Raw genomic sequence first — 21357 nt, forward strand, 5'->3', positions numbered from 1 at the left:
CCATAATGCCAAACTTAGTGCAGACGTCTTATAGACTTAGTCTATTCTAACTCAGAATTCCCAAACTCAGAAAGCTCCATCATCCTGAAAGCAGGAATTACAAGCAGATCCTACACTTCAGCAGTATTTCTCTCTCTCTCTCTCTCTCTCTCTCTCTCTCTCTCTCTCTCTCTCTCTCTCTCTCTCTCTCTCTCTCTCTCTCTCTCTGTCTCTTTCTCTCTCTGTCTCTCTCTCTCTCTTTCTCTCTCTCTCTCTTTCTCTCTTTCTCTCTCTTTCTTCCTCTCTCTACTCTCTCTCTGTTTGTGTCTCTCTCAGTATATCTTTAGTAAATCTGGATTTCCATGTACATTGTATTTCAAATTGAGGTACAACTATCTTTTTTGATTAAAAAATTATTGAAAAATATCATAAAGTCCATTTTTCTCTTCAATAAAAATTATGCTTTTCTTGGAGTTCTAATTGAACGAAGAATGTATAAGATGTTTTTCTTTTGATTCTGAGTTCTTTATAAATGAAATATGATTTATGTTATATTCATAATGAAAAAGAAAGTTAAATATGAAAACTCAATTCCAATTTGCATAATTTTATTAATAGTTTATTCCAAACTATTCCAAAAATATTTTGATTTTGTGTGTTTTTATGCCTTTATTAAATAATGGATATTCTCCATTACTAAAAGTCAGTGAATGGGTGAAATTTTTCTAGGAGGTATAAATCTGCAGAATGATAGTCCTTTGACTTTCCTTAGAATATGAAGATACAAAACAATATTTGTCAATGAATAATAATATATTTTTCTATTTGATCCTTAATAATTTAATCTTTAAAAATAGATACTCAGAGGTCAATTGACTTGCAAAAGCTTGTCCATGTAGTAGAAGAATTCACATTTGAAGTCAGATCTTCTGCCTCCATGTACTCTATATATAGCATGATACTTTTTTACAACACCACTGTCACTGTCATGATGACAATGAGCAAACCAGTCCTCTTTTCTGGAACTCAGTGACTCTGTATGTAAAATAAGGAATTGATTCAGATCTTACTATCACAGGAACGCAGATTTAAAGCTAGAAGGAACCTTATGAGCCATTGAATTAGGTTAGTCCTGTCATTTTACAGATGAAGCATCAAAAACTAAAGGAAAACTAGCTAGTAAGTGGCCAGAGACAAGTTTCTCTAAAGTCCTTTTTACTTCTAAAATCTATAATTCTGTGATCACTTTGTATGAGATTATACTCCCTAAACTGAAACTGTAAACTTTTACATAGGAAGAATCTCCTTTTCTTCAATTCTCCAAACTTCAATTTAATCATCTATTAAATGGGGATGCTCCCCACACTTTCTGCTACACCAACATTATTTTGAGGAAGACGCTGTGTAAACCTGAAAAAATGATAGAAATATGAATTATTACTGCTTACTATGAAGTAGGGAAGGATAGCAAATGAGGGAATGTGAAGTAACTTAGGAGGAAAGAAGCTGTATCCATGATTCTCTCCCCATAAATTTTTAGGCCTAGTGGATAAAGAGATGGTTCATAATTAACCTGTCTTGTCTTTATTATTAAATATGAGAAAGCCTATTGGAATTTATATGTTAATGTGTTATTAATATGTGGATTCTTGGAAGGCAGAGAGAAGGCAAGAAGTCACCTGGGTTCTCACTAAAATTCTTCTGAAATCTTAAAGGAGGAAAAGGGACCCACATTGTGCAAAAATGTTTGTGGCAGCCCTTTTTGTAGTGGCAAGAAATTGGAAACTGAGAGTTTGCCCATCAGTTAGAGAATGGCTGAATAAGTTATGGTATATGAATGTTATGGAATAATATTTGTTCTATAAGAAACAATCAGCAGGATGATTTCAGAAAGGCCTGGAAAGACTTATATGAACTGATGCTAAGTGAAATAAGCAGAACCAGGAGATAATTACACATGGCAACAAGAAGACTATACTATGATCAATTCTGATGAACATGGCTCTTTTCAACAATGAGATGATTGAGACCAGTTGCAATAATCTTGTGATAAAGAGATCCATCTACACCCAGAGAGAGGAATATGGGAACTGAATGTGGATCACAACATTGCATGTTCACTCTTTTTGTTATTGTTTGCTTGCTTGCATTTTATTTTCTTTCTCATTTTTTTCCTTTTTGATTTGATTTTTCTTGTGCAGCAAGATAACTGTGGAAATATATGCATATTTTGGATTTAACATATTTTTTACCATGTTTAACATTTTTTTTTACCATGTATTGGATTTTTTACCATATATTGGATTACTTGCTATCTAGGGAAGGGGGAAGAAGAAAGGGGAGAATGGAACACAAGGTTTTGCAAGGGTTAATGTTGAAAAATTATCCATTCATACTTTTGAAAATTAAAAAAGTTTTAATAAGATAAAAAAAACTACTCTGAACACCTTTAAATAATGCCATAAAACAATTCTTGAAGTGTCAGAACCCTCAAAAAACAGGGTGAAATAATTTTTCCAGTCAAAAACAAATAAGTTGCATCTGGGTAAGAGTGCAACACAGTCGAGGACAAGCTAGATGAAGGCAGACCTGAGCTTAGCAAACCAGTAACAGGTTTTAGGAGCCACTGACTTAGCAGCAGCAATGGCTGCTCTCAGAGCTCTCAGTCCACAGAAAGTTGGGGGTCGGTGAGAAAAATCAAGTAGCTGATCAGGAGGAGATTATAAAGGTCTTTTTTGCTGGCAACTATTGCTCTGCTCATACTCAGGACTGGATCACCATTCTGGGTGTCAGTCCCAGGGAGAGTAGGAGTATTATCATATCAGAGCTTGCAGCCTCACTGGAGCAGGAACCCTCATCACAGCTCCAGGGCAGAAAGGCATGCTTGTGCTCACTCACAGACCAGAACATAGGCCAGGAGAGTAGTAAACACAAATCCTGTTAAATCATACCACTAGAAGAACTAGAAACTTACAGGTCCCTAAAAATATCTTTGAAAATAGCTTCACAAAACCCCCGAAGCTTGGGGCAGTGCACCCTTCACCTTGAAAGCAGAGTCTTCCATTAAGAAAGTTAAACGTCAAGAAAAACTGGAAAAATTAGCAAACATCAGAAAAAAAATTCTGACCATAGGAAGTTACTATGGTGACAAGAAAAGTCAAGATACACACTCAGAAGGTAAAAAAAGTCAAAGCTCCAGCATCCAAAGCTTCCAAGAAAAATATGAATTGATCTCAGCTCATAGAAGAGCTTAAAAAAGGATTTTGAAAATCAAATAAGAGAGGTAGATGAAAAATTGGGAAGAGAAAAGAGAATGATACAAGACAGTTTTGAAAGAAGAGTCTGCAGCTTGGTAAAGGAAACACTGTCATTATAAGCTTTGATTTTAACATATGTCTTATAAGTCTAAATTTTAAGCTTTTTGAAAGGACATTTTCTTGATTTTCCATTGTAATCATCATGTATATGCTGTTTTTCCAAAACTTTGATAGGTTGAAAGGGGAAATTTTTTTCTTTCCTAAGTAAAAATGACTTGATAAATGGAATAGTTTTTATGCTTGTTTATTATTTCTAGAATTATATAGCCTTAAGTCTTTCAGACTTATTGCCTGAGACTAGGAATCTCATTACTCTTGATCAGCCTCAGCCGAATGAATACTCTTTAAAAGATACTCATTCATCAAAAAGTGGACTTTGATATCTTTTAAATACTCCACTATGTTCTTTGCCAGATTCTCCTAATTTAGCACCTTGTTTTATTCTTAGTTTCCAGATGGTGAGTTTTTTTCCCCTCATAATTAACAAGGCTCTGCTGGGAAAGTTACACAAACTTTACACAAAAGATTTAGAAGCTAATCAGATGATCTGAGGTAGCTGAAAGGAAGTAGAATTAATTAGGACACAAAATTAAAAGCTTTGGGAAAAAGATATAGGAAGTGAGCATATGATAGTTATTCATTGTGTCCTTGCCAAAAAAAGAAAGCTTTAATCTAAATCTGTGCAATTTATTGTTATTGAGTACCCCCTAGATGTAAATGCTGAACTAATGCTATCAAGAGTTATAAAAAAAAGAGAAATCTACTTTCCAGGTTAACAAGAAGTGTAGCATTAGATGCCTGCTGAATACAGTTTAGGAGTGTAGAAATCAGGCTGAGTATCTGTTTTTAAAAAGCAAAGAATAGTGCAACACATTCATTCATTTATTCATCTACCCATTCACTTATTGATCCAGAAAAACTGATGTGGTGAAAACAGACTCTGCCATTTACTTCTAATAATATCACTAATTTGCCATGTGTCTTTGGGATACAGCATTTAACCTTTATCACAGTTTCCTTATCAGTTTACTAGTGATTATAAGACCTGCCCTTTCTAGTTCCCTTGATTGTGGCAAGAAGAGCTCTTTATATAATTTAAGCCTCTATATAAATTTAGAATTTGTTTTGTTTTGTTTTGCCAGACTCAAATGAGATCATGAATGTGGGAAGTATCAAGAGAAGTATAATAATATGCTATTCCTATGATATATCATTGTTGTTATCATAGTAAAGTAAATATTTTTAAATTATAATATTAACAAGCACCTGCACAAGGAAACACAGCTGTTAGTAAGGGGAGTAGAGGGAAGGAGAAGGTGTAAAAGAACACAGCTGGGTCTGCTATGTTCTAGAAATTAATTCAACCTGTTACAAAAGAGAGACTATAGACTGGGTCAAGAGTATAGTTAAGACAAGTGTCCAGATGACAAAGCCAGTCAATATTTTGTGTTATTCAAGTGACTTGGTGAAAAAATAACCAGGAAAAGCTGCACAGAACCTGCAGTAGTCTGATTATGGTTGCCTGGTGTTTACCTGCCTTTCCTTTTGTGTTTCATTTCATACTTCTGCCCAAGGAAAAGTCAGCAGAGATCCCCTGTCATGTCTATATTTTCCCATGTAATTTTATACTGGAGAATGTAAGAATCAGGGAAAGAGTAGGAAAGGCAGTCTCTTCACCAACTCTTATCAGATCTCTGTGGCTTCAGATGGCTTCAAAAAATCAATGCACTCCAGATATGGCTTCAAACACTTCTGCCTTGGGAGCTGGAAGAGAAAAGTGGCTGGCAAATTATTAGAGCCCCATCTATGGCTCAGACTTTGACTGTATCTGCTGCTGCTTCTGGGTCCTCTTGCTCAGATCATCCAGTCAGACTCGACTAGTTGTCATGTGCTTAGTATCCTTCAACACCCCATATTTTACTTTTTAGGATATTTATCAAAAAGTGAATTTGGTCAAGAAGGAAGGACCCCAACTGGGCTGGGCTAGGCTGGATTGGCTTATTTCGCTGCAACTGGAAGCCCCACTTGTCCTTTTGGGGAATTGAGGGGGAAGGAATCGTTAGGCTGTGGACTGAAGATGTACTCTTTATGGGAAAAATTTGTTCAGCACTCATCTTTTTCACCACTCACTTTGCCTTCTGGAATCAATTAATGATGAGTACCGAGGCATCACTGTATAAACATTGAGGTGAATAATTATAAAGATCAATATAAACTTTAAGATAATTATTAAGGTGAACATAAACTTTGAGATTGTTAGAAAATGTTTCCTCATTTATGAACAATCCCTAATCAAAAGAACAAAAGAAGACCTCTTTTATAGTTTGATTTTTCACAGTCCTTAATGTCCCTATCAGGAAAACATTTTAACAACAAAATATCCATACCCTGAAGAGAGAGATTGGGGGGAAAGGAGGGAGAAATATAGGTATGTATGTTTAGAAACTGAGACATCTACATGTTTATATATATATATACACATATATACATATATATATACATATATATTTCATATATAGAATATTTCTTACCCATTACATACCATACATGCATATATGTATATATTATCATAATATAATGAATATTAATAATATATCATATATTATATAATATCAAAGCAGTTGATTCTGCTTTTGTCCCCATAATATTTACTATAAGTGTTATCTACTTGTCTTAACAGCACTTGCTATTCAAAATAATTCTTAAATGCTTAATAATAATGCAGGTAGAAAGCCCTATAGTTAATCATGAACCATAAAATAGCACTTAGTGAAAAATATCTGTCAAGAAAAATGATAATGAAATTTTTTATTTCCATGCTATAAACCATAAGTTGTAAATATAGCTGATCTATGATAGAAATAGTTCATAAAATTTTAAGTGTTTGAGGGAATGTGTATTTTAGTTGAAATTGTGCCACCAGCTAAAGAAACCAAAATTAAAGAAAAAATAGGATAAGCATTGGAGCAAGAGAGTCTAGGACAGATGCATTCATTTATCTATCTACTTCTGTATTGTAGTGGTAAGAATCCTGGCTTTGGCATCAAAGGATCTCAATATAAATCCTGATTCCACCACTTATTACATGAGTGATTTTTAGCAAGTCTCTTTGTCTCACTGGCTTCAGTTCACTAATCTATAAAATGAGAGAGTAAGATTGTCTGTTCTTTAATGTCTTTTCTGGCTACAAATGCTATGAAATATGACCAAGACCATGAAGCAAGCTTAACAGTCTTGTAAATAAACTAAGCCACATGTAAAAGCCATTGTTCACAAATGATTTCTTCCAGAACTAAGTTTACCATTTCTGAAAAGTTTTTCAGATTAAAAACCACTTTAATATCTAACCTTTCTTTTTTTATCATTTAGAACGGCCAGCTTGAGTGTGTACGATGGATGGTGAGTGAAACTGAAGCTATTGCAGAATTAAGTTGTTCAAAGGATTTCCCAAGTCTCATTCACTATGCAGGCTGCTATGGCCAGGTAGGCTGTTATTATAAATTATCCTCCTTTTATAATTTCCAGTAATAAACCTTTAAAAAACAAACCTTGTTTTTCACTAAAAATACTTATCTATGTAAAAAAACAAACCTTTTTTCACTCAAAATACATATCTATATTCTTCCGGAGTATCTTATTAAATGTGAAATTGTCGTACTATAAGGAAAACCTGCTTTTCAGCAGATAAGCAGGCATGTGGCTATTTGAGACCATGAGTGACATGAGGTTTTTTTCCCTTTGGGAAGTTATAGAGTTAATAGCAGATCTGTTGCCTATATTGCTATTACGAGTCTAGTGATAAAATTCATTACATTTCTTTAAGAGCAGTAATTTTAAGCTAGCCAAGAAAAAAATGGAACTATAGTGTACTAACGATCCATATTATAACCCCTCAAAGCAACAATTTATTTGAATAGATATAAGGTTATATTTTTATGGTAAAAAAGAAAAGAAGTATGCTTCTTATATGTGAAATCATATTTTCTGATTTCATGACCATACCCCATAGGAACACATTCTAGTGTTGTTTTTAACAGATTATTATTTCTGAGCATTAAAAATCTCAAATTTTAAAATGTATATATGTATATATTTTGTATATATATGTACATATATATAAACATATGTGCTTGTATGTGTGTATATGTCTATATACTATATATATTTTTATTCTTATGGGGTATCTTTCATTTTTCTATGGGGACTCTTTCTGGTTCACTGATGGTTCTTTTTGTAGAGTCTATTTTCTTTTACCACAATGATCTGTGACATTTATTTCCTGTCATCAACGATGGTCAAGAAAAATGTCCAATTTTATGTAACAAAAAAAAAAAAACAAAACACCAAGGAAAGTCAAGATATATTTATTGTCTGTCATCTTATTTTTTTATTTGGGTTACTTTGCAGAATTCATTGATTCAATAAGCAAACTTACTGAATAAATAAAAGAAAGAGGCAGGAGCAAGAACTAAAAATTTGCAGATGCCCATTATCCTTGGAATGTAAAAGAGTAACTATCTTAATTAATTTACCTCAATCTATAGAAGTAAAGTGATAAATTGATCTGACAAAAGTCATTTGTGATGATGATTTTAATATAACTATTGGTAATAGCTAGCAAATATATAGTACTTTAGGCAAAGTGCTTTGTAAGTTCTCATCTGATCTTATCACAACCCCATGAGGTAGGTGATATAATTATCCTCATTTAATAGATGAAGAAAATGAAGTTAAGAAAGATGAAATGACTTGCTCAGAATTCCATAGCTGATGAGGCAGGCAGATTCCACATCTAGCTCTATATAAAAGTACTAGCGTTGAAATCAGAAGATCTGATTTAAATCCTGACTCTTTCGTTTATTAACTATGTGAAATGGAGTGAATCATAAAACTTCTCTGGTTCTCAGTTTTCTCATGTGTAAAAATGACAGAGTTGGACTATGTCCCCTTTAAGATGCATTTCGGAAGAAACTGATCATTGTACATCATTAATCCAAGAGTACATTCCAGAATACATGATATTGCCCTTTTATAGTAATTGGCTATAATTAATGTGACTATTAAAGATAAATCTTTCCGTTTTCCACTTTACTTTGCCTATATAAATACTAACTAAAAATTATATACCTTTTTGGAGAGATTTTGGCTAGGTTTACATGAAAAGAGGGAGGAAAGCCTATAACCACTTTGAGACTTTTAAGTACAGTAAGTAAAGAGATATTTCACATTATTCATCTCATGGATATGGCTTTTTGTAGATCATGTTCAGTGTGAATAAAAAATTTTGTCTCTAATTATTTTGAAGTTCTTGGAAAGCAGTGGAAAGAAATGATACTTTTTGAGACTGATTGGTTAATAATGAAACATCTTTGACTTGATTTAGGAAAATAATGAAATTAAAAGCCTACTTGAAGAGATTATGTTTTATTCTTTGCTTCACACTATCAGTTTTCAAGTTGTTAGTCCAGAGGTACAAGCTTTTATTAAACACCTAATATGTTCTATGCATTGCTGCTAAGCACTTTAGAGATATCTTATTTGAACTTAAGAACATTATGTATCCTCACATCATAAATTATAGTCTAGAACAGAGTACATAAATTTTTTGTGGGGTCATTACTATGAAAAAAGAGTTCAGCTAGTCTAAGCACAGCCACTTACATTTTAGATAACCTATGGAAATGTTAACATTGGAAAGAGACAAAGAAAATATTTTCACAAAGACTATTCTTTGGCAATTTTCTAATCATTCCATACAAGCAAGTTTTACAACAAGCAGGCATTTCAATGTGCTTCTTCTGATTTTATTTTTTCAATAAATACTTCTATAAGAGATAGTACAAAGGAAAATTCCTTTCTTCATTTGTTTTGCTTGTCCTCTGCCCATCATATATATTCTTAAAGCATTGGCTAGATCTGATTTATATTCTTATAAAAATTAGCTTTAAATGTCCCCTTTAAATATGAGATAGCTAGTAGTTTTTAGTAATCTGCTATAATTCATCTTCTGGGTGATGGCTACTGATTTTCCTCATCTTGACAAATGATGTTTCAGAGAGTACAATTACTTCATCGCCTGCTTATATAGAGTGAAACTAGCCAAAAGGAATAAAAAACCAGAAACCTCTAAGGACATTAAAGGAACAAGTGGAGAGTGTTCTTTGCCAGTTTTTCCCACTTTACATTATCTGTGTCCCTTGAGATGCTGTTGGTTGCCCAGACAATTGGGACAAAAACCCCTTTAGTCAGTCAGGTTTCCTGACTGATAAATCATGTTGTTATTCATTTCATAGTTTAAATTTATGCAGGCGTCATACTCATAATTCTCTTTGTACCACAGCAGGGAGAATACAAAAACACAATGAACTAGGACCCAAGATACCTGGATCCCTGCTCTGCTGATCTTTACAAAGTCATGTCAACTCTCTGAGCCTATTTTTTTATTTGTAAAATAAGAAATTTTGATTGGATAATCTCTAAAGTCCCTGATACACTACAATTTTGTGACCCTAACTTCTTCCTGCTGTTAAAATATTTCCTTCAGAAATGTCTATATCTTTCTTAAAATCTTCATTAGGAAAGTGGACAAACTAATGGCTGTTGCAAATTCATGATGTTATGACTTCAATTTTTTCAAGGAAATAATTTGAACTCAGGTCTTCCTGATTAAAAGCACAGTTTTCTATCCATTATGCCCCTCAAGTAAATAAACAAGATTATATCACAGGATAACTATTTTACTAAAAAGCAATTTTTGCATTTTGCATTTTGCCTTAATGTCAAAAAAAGGATAAGTCATGGTTCTATGATATTTTATACTATAAACACTTAGCTTACTTCAAAATTTTGAGTAAAAGAATGTAAATATCATTATCTCCATTTCATGAATGAAGAAACTGGAACTCAGAGGCTAAGCCATAGTCTAGTAAGTATCAGAACTGAGATTCAAACCAGATATTTTTAATGTTCTTTGATTTATTTTTTCCCTTATCCTACTATGCTACTCTGACAGAGAGCATTTCAATAAAAGAAAAACTTAATATTCCTTTCTGGTAATCAAGTTACATGATTGGGATATGAATGATTTGTTCACAAGTGAGTCCTGAATTTTTTGGATGGATTATTAAAAAAATAAACATTTCTTTGTACTATTTCATGGTCATATTTAAGGTATACAGCAATAATGCTGCAAATGTTTATATTATATATAAAGCCAGAGTAAGAATCATCTTTTGATTAATGTATGAGCACTTCAATCTTTAAGGACTAGTTTTTCAAGAATCATAATTCACAAAGTTCCATGGTTCTATAAGCTGATATGACAGTTGAGAGTGATTGGTATAATCTAGGGAAAAGAGGAAGAACTAGTCTTTTATACTTAATTATCAAAGAGTAACAAAGAGTCCTGCTTAAATTTGACATGAATCTAATCATTTCTGAGTTAATTTCAGTTCAAAGAATCACATCTTACTATCCAGAATCTGATCATCACATTATGTAAAATACTGGCTATCAACCAAAGTATTCCCAAAAAAGAAAAAGAAGTCATCAATAAAGATACCTTAGGAAAAGTAATCTCCCTATGCATGTTGGTTAGCTGTCACCAGACTAAAATATTTCTGCCCTGCCCCTTAAAAAAGGAGGGTTTAAGCTCATGATCCATTCTCTAACCCTTCTTGAAGCCCCAGTCTCTCACCCCTCTTGCCTCACCTCCACCTGATTTCTGTAGGGTCCCAGGAGGGCAGTAGCATTTTCTGTGTCTTTTTTGGCTTACTAGTACTAAACTCTCCTTATGTACATTCATAGCAGGTTTCAGTACTGTTGAACTCATTATGATTGTCTTTCTCAGCAGGGGACCTCACTTCCCACTTGCTCATTTGGAAAAACTCCAGTGCAAAAATGTTCAATCCATTTTTGATGTTTTGCTCCTTTTCAAACATTGACCTGTTCCCCTGCATAAATGACTTTAAAGCAGTTTGCTATTTTCATCCAACATTCTTTTAGCAGATTAGTTGGCATGTTCTTAAGGTGAAGACAAATTTAATCCAGAAAAGTATAAAAGTTCATGACCAGTAAGAACAAATAATGGGGGTGGGGAGAGGAGAGGAAGAAGAACCCTAAGTTAAAAAAGAAGTTCAAGGTTGTTTCAAATGTACAATCTTCTAAATGTCAAACTCCACCCACTCAAATGTGGACTGTTGTTTTTACCCCTTTTATATTTATTTAAACTTTATATTTAATTTTTCTATTTTAAACCAATGTAATACATTTTCATTTCCCTACTTTTTCCTAGAGCCAAATATAACAAGAAAATACCACAGAAATGGGTTGTAGCAAAGTCTTCTTACTTGTCTCTTGGCCTGTGGAGGTCGGAATTCACAGCTTTGGTTTACCCTACTTCGTAATGGAAAGGGAAAAAAAAAGTTAAAATAACACTAACATTCAGTTTAGTGAAATCCCTAGGGATTCCAATTTGATATCTCTAGTGATTTCTTATATAACCTATTTCACCAAGACATGATGGTATTATCTTTTCTAATGTTCCTACTGACAGTGGGAAAAAATGGATTTTAAGTGTAAATATAAATGGCACTTATCAAAATAGTATTTGCTATTTAGTATTTCACAAATTTTGAGACAATCTCAGAAAATTCTTTTTGGAGTAGTTGGAAAACAAATTACTATGAACAAGGAGCCCTAAATTCTAATCTAGCTTTCCTATTACTAACTATGTGACATTGGGCAACTTATCCTATTTTGGGGCCTTCCATTTGTTTCTTCATCTGTAAAGGAAGGAGATTAAAAAAGATAAAATCTGAGATCCCTTCTAGCACTAAAGTTTCTTCTCAGGTTTTAAGTTGGGTATTTTTCTAAGTTTCTTCCTTCTTCACACAAGTATATAGACCTCTTTAATTTCTTCAACAAATGTTTTTCCAATTTGCAATTCCAATCTGATAAGATTCTTTTTTGACACAAAACTTGTTTCTTTCTAAGCTACTCTATATGGATTTTTATTTTTCCTTTTCATTATTTCTGCTTATTTTTTTTAACATGTGATTTGTTATTTTGTAGGAAAAAATCCTTCTCTGGCTTCTTCAGTTTATGCAAGAACAAGGAATCTCTTTGGATGAAGTTGACCAAGATGGTAATAGTGCAGTTCATGTAACATCACAGCATGGGTACCTAGGATGCATACAGGTAGGACAAATTCCCACTTCATTAGCACCAGGCTTTTTAGAAGAAGAGAAAAATATGTAATAACAAAAGTCATTGTTGATAATAAGAAGCAAATAAGTAATATTAGAATGAGGGAAGAATATCTGAATTAAATTAATGTTCTCTAACAACCATTACAGTAGACAGTGATCCAAATAGCTTCAAATCTACATATATGGTGTGATATATGTGTATCTATATATGATTGTATTGAACTTTATATAATATATATGTATGTGTGTATGTATATATATATATATATATATATATATATATATATATATATATATATATATATAAATGGATTGTATACCTACCAAGTTATATGGATAATGGGATGTTTGCTTTACACGAATAATAACTTATTCATTCTGTATCATAAGTATAACAACAGTTAGTAGAGGGAATGAAGTTATGGAAAGAATTATACTTAAAGAAGAAAAACAGACTACATAAAGATATTCTTGTGATGTTATTTAAGATAGTAAATGATTAGGGCATCTTGATGGCATAGCAGGTAGAATACTAATCCTGGAATTAGAAAGACTCATTCATGAATTCAAATCTGGCTTTAGATACTTACTAGCTATGTGAATCTGGGCAAGTCATTTATCTCTATTTACCTCAGTTCGCTCATCTGAAAAATTAGCTGGAGAAGAAATGACAAACTACTCAAATATTTTGCCAAAAAAATCCACAAAGGAGGTCGCAAAGTGTCAGACACAAGTGAAAAAAAGACAAAGCAGCACAACATATGAATGACCGAGCAAGATATAAAGTAGAGGGTAATCTAAAAGATCCAATAGACTGTATTTAAGTATGACTAAAGCTAGCCTGAAACTGAATCATATCAGGCATAAAATATGCAAATATTTCAGTCATCTTCCTATTATAGTTCCTATTATCTACTGTTTTTATTTGGGGATACTACATTTTAAAAATGTCAAGAAATTAGAGAGAATTATAGAAGAGAGAAGTAGGAAGGAAAAAATTAATTTAGCCTCAAAGTTGAAGGTTCGTTAATCAAGAAGCAAGTATTAAGTGCCTGTCACTGTCCTATGCAAAGGGGTAGGATGGGTATAGCACAAAGACAAAGACAGTACAATCTTGAACTGAAATGCTGAAGGGACTAGAGAGTGGACATAGTGCAACATGGTCATAGATAAGTAAATGTAATATGTATACAAGATAAATACATGGTTATTTGGAAAGGCAGGAAATTATTAACAATCATGAGCATCAAGAAAAGCCTAATGAAGGAGATAGCACTGGAAATAAACCTTGTAGGGAGATAAGAGTTTCAAGACATGAAAGGGAGAAAGGGTACTACAAACATGGGATGGAACCTGTGCAAAGGCACAGAGTAGGAAGCTGTAATGTCATGTGGGAGGAAAAAGAGGTGGACCAATTTAGTTAGAAGATAGGAAGAATAACATATAATTAGCTCCCAAAAGTACATAGGAGCCAGAGTGTGATAAGATTAAGGCCAAAGAAATGTACATTTTATCCTAGAGGCAATAAGGAACCACTGAAGCTTTGTAATCACAGGAATAAAGTGGTCAGAATTGTACTTTAGGAATATCAACATGTTCACTGCATGGAGGATGCATTAGAGAAAAAAGAGACTGGATACATATAATCCAAATCTGAAACTATTGTAGTAAAGGCTAGAGGTGATGAAAGCTTAAACTAGAATGTTATGATGTGCATAGAAAGGAGGAGTTGCATGTAAGACAGGTAATGGATATAGAATTAATTATACTTTGTCAACTGATTGGATGTGAAGGATGAATGAGTATTGAACTGGAAAAGAATCAAATACTACATCAACCCTTCAAAAAAATTGTAGACTGTTATAGGTATACTTCCTATAGTCCTTAAAAATATCAAAAATGAAATACAGGGGGAACAGATTGATTTTGCCTGTTAAATACAATTTTCAGGCTCTTACATAAATTTAAGATTATTCATCACTAAAGAGAAAAGATTTCTCTACTTGATTTTTTAATTCATTTTTAATTTAGATTGTTTAATAGCTAGTTCTCAAATCATGAAATATAGCACTAATCAAAGAGTCTGAGAAGAGTAGATTTCCATATGGTAGGAGAGAAAAAGAGAACAGCGACAAAGTGTCAAAGAAAAAGACATGAACAAGAAAATAGAAAATCATGAGAAAGTACTAGAATGAAAAATGTTGAAGTTAGAATGAGCATGGAATTATGCTCACCATTGTTCATTCGCTCAATACTCCTCTGAGGTAAATGACAAATGCTGAGTTCACCTTTGCATTGTGGATGAGCATAAACTTGAGAGAGAAAATACTTTCCCTTAATCAGCTTTAATTTTCAGCACACTGAGTATTTAATGACCAGAAGTTTTAGTTGACAAACGACAAAGCACAACATATTTAGGGGTCCTTAAATGAACTAGGGCAATACCATACCAATATCAGATGTTGGTAGTTGTTGAAAAATAACAATTGTGATGATAACAAAAAAAAAAAAGTTTTGACAATTCTTTTCCAAATAAATTTCTCTGAATTTTTTTTGACAGACTTTGGTTGAATATGGAGCAAATGTTACCATGCAGAATCATGCAGGAGAGAAACCCTCCCAGAGTGCTGAGCGACATGGGCATACCATGTGTTCCCGTTACCTAGTGGTGGTAGAGACGTGTATGTCTCTAGCATCTCAGGTTGTGAAGCTAACCAAGCAACTGAAGGAGTGAGTTTATTACCTTTTCAGTAGGAAAAAAAATAGATTATTCTGAATTGGCCATCTGAAGAGTTGATGAAATGCCTTTTCCTTTTACAAATCATATGGCTAATTTCTAGAATCTATTTCATTTTTGTATGATTTATTCTAAGGAATAAAGGACTAGGTATGTGACTTCACTTACATGGGAAGCTACTTGGTGAAGAAAATCACCATCCAACTACCAGTTAGCAGTTTTTCTGCAATTTTTAAAAGATGGAACCTGAAGCCAAAAAACATCCATGACTTGCCAAAGTTAAAAATTCCAAGTTTTCTTTCTGCTTTATCACATCTTACATAGGCAAATAAAGGGCTGTTAGTGCACTGCCTTAATTGCCTGTGTTCAAATCTTTAAAAATTCAGAGAAATAACTTTGTAACATATAAATTATTCTGGTGAAATTACTAAACTGGAAAAAAGTTTTCCATTCTCTTTATCCATTAGTCTCTTTTTTACATTGATGGGGTGAGTTTAAATGCATAATAGTTTTCTGGCCATGATTAAGAATATTTACTTAAAATTATGGAAGCATACAACTTCAGCTTTTTTCTTAATATTATTTTATTTTTCCAAATATGTGTAAAGATAGTTTTCACCATTCATTTTTGTAAGATTTTGTATTCCAAATTTTTGTCTCTCATTCCTTTATCTCCCCCCTACTCAACACAACAAGCAATCTAAGTTAAATATGGGCAATATGTTTAAATATATTTCCATATTTGTCAAGTTGTAGAAGAAAAATCAGATCCACAGAGAAAAAACATGAGGGAAAAAATAAGCAAAAAAAATGGTGAAAATACTATGCTTTGATCCACATTTAGTCTCCACAATTCTCTCTCTGGATACAGATAGCATTTTACATCCCAAGTCTATAGGAATATACGTAATAATTTTAAAGCAGTAGTATAGAGGAGAGAATGCTATGCTTGAAATCAGTAAGAACTAGTTTCAAAATAGGTATGTAACTTTTGGCATATCAGTCACAACTGTGTGCTTCAAACAACTTTCTAGGACTTATCAGTTTCTTATACTACAAATCAAAAATCTTACACTACCAAAAATATCTTTATTCTTCTTCAATTGAGTGAGTAAATTCAAAGGAGGGAAAAAATACAAATTTAGCATTTAATATTTAATTAAGCCAATTTAGCTAGATGAACTAAATAATCTAATAAATTATATATATATATATATATATATACAAGAATACAGAGAGCTTCCCCAACTTAATATTAAATAAATTAATTACTTGAATATTAATTCATGACTGAATATAAACTTTTAGAACTGGAAAATGAGAAATTCTGGGAGTCATTTGAATAGCAATGATAATTAAAGCTATGAGAATGGTTATATATCACCTAGGATAAAAGTATATAATAAGGGACAGGGACAGAACTTTGGGAATAGTTACACTTAGAAGTCAGAAAGACAGACTATAAACTCTCAAGGAAAACCAAAAAAGAATACTCAGACAAATAGGAGTTGAATTAGAATAGAACATTTAACTATCGATTGTGCTGTTTAGAATTTCATGTATAAGTCCACTTGGCAAATGCATAAAAGAATTTATCCCCTTCTTTTAGTAAGATGGGGAAGAAAAATAAGCTTTAGAATGACAGCAATTTTTTCTTTAGTGTCTCCTTTAGACTGATCTTCAAAATACATAACACATAGAAATTCACCTATTAAAGAATTCACGGATGCCTTAAACTTTTTTTTTTTTTTTTTTGCAAATGGCCCAAGTTCAGCAATTTGGTTACAAGCTTTTGTCCATGGCCATAAAATATATATGCACACTAATGTGCTGCAGTCCTTTAATTCCCCTTAGATCTTAATGGTGAGCACAGCTTAATAAAAGTATTTAAGTGAATGTAGCCAATGCTATGATTAATCAATAAGAAAGGCTCTGTGTTGACCCCAGGGCCTTCTCTAGATGAATTGTTTTATTACAGTATACTATAGTCAGGTTGGAGAAATCTGAAGTGACTTAAAGGGTTCGGTTTAATGGGCATAGCTTTAGTCCCTGTGGCCCTATTTTTTCCTGGTCTTTTGCATGAGTGCTAAAGTTGGCTATCTCTTTCCATTAGCTCCTATAGACCCTATAAATAACCTTACATGGAGATGGAGTTGGGGGGAGGGATCAAGGGAAAGGTAGGACTCCTACTTTTCCTATTAAAAGGGTTGATGGAAGTCCAAACAGGGGGAGGGGACTAGAGACAAGGGAAAGTACCTAGGTGGCTATTATTTTTCTACTAGCTGTCCATCCCCCACTCATCTAAGCCTATTTAAGGCATACAGCTCATAAATTAGTTTGAGGATAGACCAGGGACCTCTTGTTCACAGAGAAGATTTTAATACTGTGAAAGGATTAGGATCAAGATCCCTAATGAGCATGGGGACTCTCAATTTTGACATAGGATTAAGTGGACCAAGTTCAGCTTGGTACATACCAAGTTTTCAATGGGCAATATATCTTACTAGGCAATAAGATAAATAATATTATCTTATTACACTCTCTAGCAGTTCATAGAAAAACTTAAATTTAAGGATAACTGCTTTGGAAGAGAATTTGACTCTGTGAAGAAACTGGACCTAGCAAGGAGTAGTTAAGATAAAAGGGATACAGGGATGAAAAGATGGGGAATATCTGTGTGGGCTTGGGAATAGTGTTATAAGGATAAAGAAAGTAGAATTGTATTTGGAAGCACATGCTGACCTCCTTTAGTAGGGTAGATATTAGGGAATGAAACTACCAAACATTTATGTCATGTGGAGTCTGAGTTTCCTTGAGGCATTAAAGATTAGATTTACCAGAATGGGGATGGAGGGACAAGATGTGGGGGGCAAGAATTAAAAATGAATAGAAGCAATAGATTGAAATGGTATTCTTCAGTTTTGCCAAAATCTTGATCCATTAGCATAGTGTTTTTTTTTTCATCAAGAATTTCTCTTTTGTCCATTTGTAATTAACTAGATTAGTTCTTTTTAAATGCTCTTTTTCAGAGGGGAAAATTGAATAAAGACTATCATTCCTCCCTAAGTTTTAAGCAGTCTCTTTAGATGCCATGTTACTTACTCAACACAATTATTTCTGACTACTTCTTTCAAAGTCACAACCTCCCAAGAGCTACCTAATAAACCCTTTGAAAGCAGATCTAAAGCTCTCTGTATCACCCACTCATTACAAATTCTTCCTAGCAAGCCTCTTGTCTATCACCACTCAGCAAAACTGAAAGGATTTGGAGAGAAAGCATTATCCTTTAATGTTTTCTCTGACCTTCAGTCCTTTCTGTAACCAATTAGGTTTTCACCTTTGGTCAACTCCAGCTGCAGATGGACTTGACAGAATGAATGAGAGAAAATGAGAATAAACCCATACTTTTTTTCTTAATCCTTCATTACTGAGACAAACTTAGACTCACTACCTCCAGAGAAGAACATTGCTGTGGGGTTATGGTTGTTAGTTAACTTTCATGGCACTAGGCTTGGGAAACTATTAATTGGTGTTCACATAAATTGGCTTTAGAACAGAAAGAAAAGTGATCTCTAAAAAGACAGAGTCTAAAGTTAGCCACTAGGAAAGTGAGGAAAAACATTCTTCCCCAGGGAAGGCATTCATGTTATAGAGAAGTTGTGTAGGAGAATCACTGGATTTGAATTAGAAGGCTGGGATTCATGCTCTAGTATTATTTACTAACTGTGTTAGCTTCATAAAGTCACACGCAAATTTAACATCTGAAAAGACCTTAGAGATTACATAGTTCAAATCCCTCATTTTGGACAGAGGGGATTTGAATTCAGGTTCTCTGCCCCATTATAATACATTGACTCTCGTTGAGCTGGTTTTCTCATTTCTAAAATAGAAATAGGAATACTTCAGTAAACATCTATTAAGCACCCATTGTGTAATAGTGTAAGAATGAGGATCACTGATTTCTCAACTAAATCAAGCAGAAATATCCAGTAGGTGTGAACAAGACCTAGATGTCTCTAGTGAATTAATCACTACCCTTCAGCCCAGAGTAAACATATTTGAATCAAAGATATTTACACTAGATTTGATAAGTCTGAAAAAATACACTGGAAGAAATGCAGTGATTCTACACAGAAATTGTATTTATATTATCTGAAGAAACGTCTTCATTTTCTGTAGATTTTATATAAAATAGAAAGCTCTGTTCAAGACCTCAAAGCTTAGGAGTGTCTTGCAGTATAGAGAAGAGTATAGCTAAACCGCTCAGATAGAATTTCTGGAAAGATGGGGAAGGATAGAGGTCCTCCATCACCTTTCTACCCATCCTTAACGAGAGGAAGATTTTATGAATGTCAGAGGGCTGTTTGATTTATACTTTTCAGCAGTATCCTAGCAATGTTCCTGGAACAACAAAAATTGGTGACAGTATCTGCATTGGGAGCTGAGAGCACACTGGAAACATTAAAGAAAAGTAAATTCAAGACTTAACTGTGAGTGGCAAAACCATGCTAACTCAAGGAAAAAAAATGTCTAAAGTGACTATCTGTACATGGAATTGTAGTAATGGTCTCTAACCTATCTTTTATAGCAACTTCATCTAAAAAAATAAAAAAAGAACAATAAGACAGCAAAAAACTACTACATATCTAAGGATAACTTCATGAATATCCTACCAAAGGAAAAAAGAAACCAGGTATAAAAACAAATACCTATGAGTTAGCCCTTTGCCACATATGGTTGGTGATTTTGAATCCATTCCCATTGGACTCTGTAAGTAGCTTCAGAGTACACATAAAATAATAATCATTACTTGGTATGACTTTTTTGCCAGTTACTGTGCATCATTTGGACTATTTTTACTTCTTTTGGGAGGGAAAGGAAGCAATTGGTTTTAAATAACTTGCCCAGCACCACACAGCTAGGTAGTATCTGTGGCTGGATTTGAACTCAGGTCCTCCTGATTCCATTTTTTTCCAATACTGATTAATCGATAGCCTCTGACTATTCCTGAACAACAACATTCAGTCTGGTTCATTTAGTTCAAACACTATATTTCATGATAGTTAATATGATGTGAGAAAACTGTTTACAGATTGGTTTGACTTTTTATAACCAGTGGCTGTTTTGTATCTCTTAATTTAAAGGAAGTTTCTGTTGTCCCTTTTGCAAAGAAATGATATGATTTAGCACAATGTTTTCCTCTAAATGAGAGAATATCAACTACAATAATAAAAAAGTTTAAACTTTTTTTTAAATTTCAGGCAGACAGTGGAACGTGTCACATTACAGAATCAGCTCCAGCAGCTTTTAGAAGCACAGAGATCTGAGGGCAAAGCCCTCCTTTCTTCCCCCAGGTAATAGCAAAAAATGTTGATATTTGGAATTCTGTTGTATTGTGTTGTTCACAACAAAAAGTCCTGTATGACTCTTCATAACCCTAGTTGGGGTTTTCTCAGAAAAGATACTTGAGTGGTTTGCCATTTCTTTCTCTAGCTCATTTTACAGATATCAAACTAAGGTAAAATAATTGACTTGCCTAGAGTCAAGACAGTGTATCTGAGGCCATATTTAGTCTCAGGAAGATGAGTCTTCCTGATTTGGGGCCCAACATTCTATCTACTGCGTCACCTAGTTGCCCCAAAGCCTTAAAGACATTTTATTTAAAATCCCTATTCTCCCTTTTGCCCTTTACTTTCAAAAAAATTACCAGGGCAATTAATATTCTTCTTGGAAAGAAGAAAGGAAATAGTGTTTGAAGCTATGAGTCTCTTTAGTTACCATTTTCAAGAGTCAACAAAAACTCCAAAGTTTGTACTATATCATTTCAGTCTTAGGTTTGTGATGATTGAAAATTTCCAAAAGACAGAGTTTCTGAGTAAAATATAATTAATTTTATTGACTTTTTCTAGAAAGCAATCAACAAAACTGGCTGATTGTTCCTCTCCATAAACAAAGAGACTGAACTTATTGAATCTTCTGTATTTATAAAGTTATTTTGAAAAGGGGGTACACCTGAGAATAAATCAACTCTGATTGGTTAACAAGTAATAAAAGAATGAATATAATAATGAGAGGTGAGCTGATTCCACCAAAAGTTTTGAGGTAAATTAACACT

At 33.4% G+C, this 21357-nt stretch overlaps 1 protein-coding gene across 2 annotated transcripts in view; it reads left to right on the forward strand.

Moving 5' to 3' along the window:
• SNCAIP (synuclein alpha interacting protein) overlaps nucleotides 1-21357 on the forward strand; it is a 199722-nt gene that overhangs the window by 162846 nt on the left and 15519 nt on the right. For both annotated transcript variants that reach the window (XM_051997926.1, XM_051997934.1), the window contains exons 6-9: nucleotides 6666-6779; nucleotides 12369-12494; nucleotides 15066-15235; nucleotides 20504-20596. In XM_051997926.1, coding sequence (XP_051853886.1) covers nucleotides 6666-6779; nucleotides 12369-12494; nucleotides 15066-15235; nucleotides 20504-20596 — 503 coding nt within the window. The remainder of the gene's footprint in view (nucleotides 1-6665; nucleotides 6780-12368; nucleotides 12495-15065; nucleotides 15236-20503; nucleotides 20597-21357) is intronic.

This window comes from Antechinus flavipes, chromosome 1 (genome assembly GCF_016432865.1).
Source record: "Antechinus flavipes isolate AdamAnt ecotype Samford, QLD, Australia chromosome 1, AdamAnt_v2, whole genome shotgun sequence".
Classification (NCBI taxonomy): domain Eukaryota; kingdom Metazoa; phylum Chordata; class Mammalia; order Dasyuromorphia; family Dasyuridae; genus Antechinus; species Antechinus flavipes.